At 51.1% G+C, this 1,969-nt stretch overlaps 1 protein-coding gene across 1 annotated transcript; it reads left to right on the top strand.

The window, feature by feature from the left end:
* Positions 1-1,075: 1,075 nt before the first annotated feature.
* Positions 1,076-1,540, top strand: LOC120109183 (copper transporter 6-like). Its single transcript, XM_039122932.1, has one exon. The coding sequence runs from the start codon at positions 1,079-1,081 to the stop codon at positions 1,523-1,525; it is 447 nt and encodes a 148-aa protein (XP_038978860.1). The 5' UTR covers positions 1,076-1,078; the 3' UTR covers positions 1,526-1,540.
* The last annotated feature ends 429 nt before the right edge of the window (positions 1,541-1,969 follow it).

Below are 1,969 nucleotides of genomic sequence, written 5' to 3'. Positions count from 1 at the left end.
GCAGAAAGTAGAAGAAGGGAGCTGGACAAGTAGGGGATCATGTTTTCTATGGGTCTCTCCAACCAAGAGTATGATGAGGATTAGCATTCGTAGCAAGCTTAGTTTTAGATAGGAAGTTCCCTTGAGATTTTTGGCAGAGTAGGAAAAGTTGTAAATCATTTGGTACTACCACCTGCCCTCTTTAGTGTACATAATGTATTTCCACATATTGATACTAAGAAAGTATGTATTAATTGGATCCCAACCATGTAGTGGCGTTTGAGCCAATACAGCTTCATAGAGAATCTAAAACTATGAAGACTAACCCATTCAAAATTTTGGATAGAAAAGTGCAAGTCTTAAGATGCTACACCATCTCCTATGCCAAGGTCCAATGTAACAATAATCTTGAAAGGGGAGGGACTACTTGGGACCTCGATGATGTGATGAGGGTCAAATACTTTCTACTCTTTTAAGGCTTAGGTATGTAAATTTTGAGGATAAAATTCTTTCAAGGAGAGGGGAGAATGTGAGGATGACCTAGTTTGCTAGTAGAGGAGACCTAGGGTAGTCTTCTCCATGGTGTGAACAGGGTGCTTGCCTCAGGTGTAAATGGATCAGGAGGGGAGGGAGTTGCCACATTGCAGTTGAGCAGGGGTTTGCCAGCTTCCCCCTATAGCTATAGCTCCTCAAGATATGCTGAGGATCCATTGCTCAGCACGAATGTGACCAAAGGAAGGGTAAGGCCATTGCCTCCCCTCGATTTATTCTCCTCCTCCCTCCCTTGTTCGGACCACCAAAAAGTTAAGACTTGTCACTACAAAAGAAGGAAGAACTCCCGATGCTTTTTTTTGTCTCTACCGACGCTTATAAGCGTCGGCGAATTCCCAGCCCACGCTTCGCAAAGCGTGGGTCAAACGTCGGGCAGGTGGGCGTGGGTCCGGTTTTTGCCGACGCTTTCTCTTAGCGTCGGCAAAAACAGGACTTTTCCGACGCTAATGAAAGCGTCGGGAAAATACTCAACGCCGACGCTTATAAGCGTCGGCGTTAGCAACCTGTTTTTTTAAAAAAATTAAAACAGAAAGAGGGGAACCAGGCCATGGCCGCCATGGACGACGGCGAAACCCTTCCTCGTATAGCCCTGGCAAAATCTTCCGCCATGGACGACGGCATGGGCGACATGGGACATCATGGTATGGCGCCCATGGGCGATATGGGACAAGGCATGGGCGACATGGGACACGGGATGGACGACATGCACATGACTTTCTCCTGGGGCAAGAACGCCCAGATCCTCTTCTCCGGTTGGCCGGGCGATAGGGGCGGCATATACGCCCTTGCGCTCATCGTCGTCTTCGTTCTCGCAGTCCTCCTCGAGTGGTTCAACTACAGCCGGGTGATCAGCCCTCGATGGAGCCGTGTGGTGGCTGGGCTGGTTCAGACGGCGATCCGGAGGAGCCCTCGAGTGCCCCTGCTTCGAAGCCCAGGCGGCGGCGGATTAAAAGAAATTAGGGGAGAACGGGTGGGGTCTCCGGTGTGGGATTAAAAGAAGAACGGCGGATGGTGGGGTGGGCGGATGGAGCGGCAGAAAAAGGAGGGATCGGGGGAGCGGCTGGGTGAAGAAGGAGGGACCTCCGACGACGCTTTAAAGCGTCGTCGTCTCTAAGATCGGGGGAGCGGCTGGGTGAAGGAGGGATCAGGGGTGTTGGGCCCCTTTTGGCCTCCGACGACGCTTTAAAGCGTCGTCGTATCTTTTGGCCTGCGACGACGCTTTAAAGCGTCGTCGTCTCTAAATTTCACCCGACGCTAAAACAAAGCGTCGTCGAGTTTCGACCCCGCTCGGTTTTCGCCGACGCTTTTTGATAGCGTCGGCGGAGAAGAGTCGGCAAAACCATAATTTTTTGTAGTGTGTCCATCTCATTGTCATGACCCTCGCCTCCCATCACCACCTTCCCCTTGTCGTCATTCCTCTGTCACAATTGAAGCCTGC

The sequence above is a fragment of the Phoenix dactylifera genome, unplaced genomic scaffold, assembly GCF_009389715.1.
Source record: "Phoenix dactylifera cultivar Barhee BC4 unplaced genomic scaffold, palm_55x_up_171113_PBpolish2nd_filt_p 001888F, whole genome shotgun sequence".
Lineage (NCBI taxonomy): Eukaryota > Viridiplantae > Streptophyta > Magnoliopsida > Arecales > Arecaceae > Phoenix > Phoenix dactylifera.
This window is presented reverse-complemented; position numbering and strand designations above follow the sequence as displayed.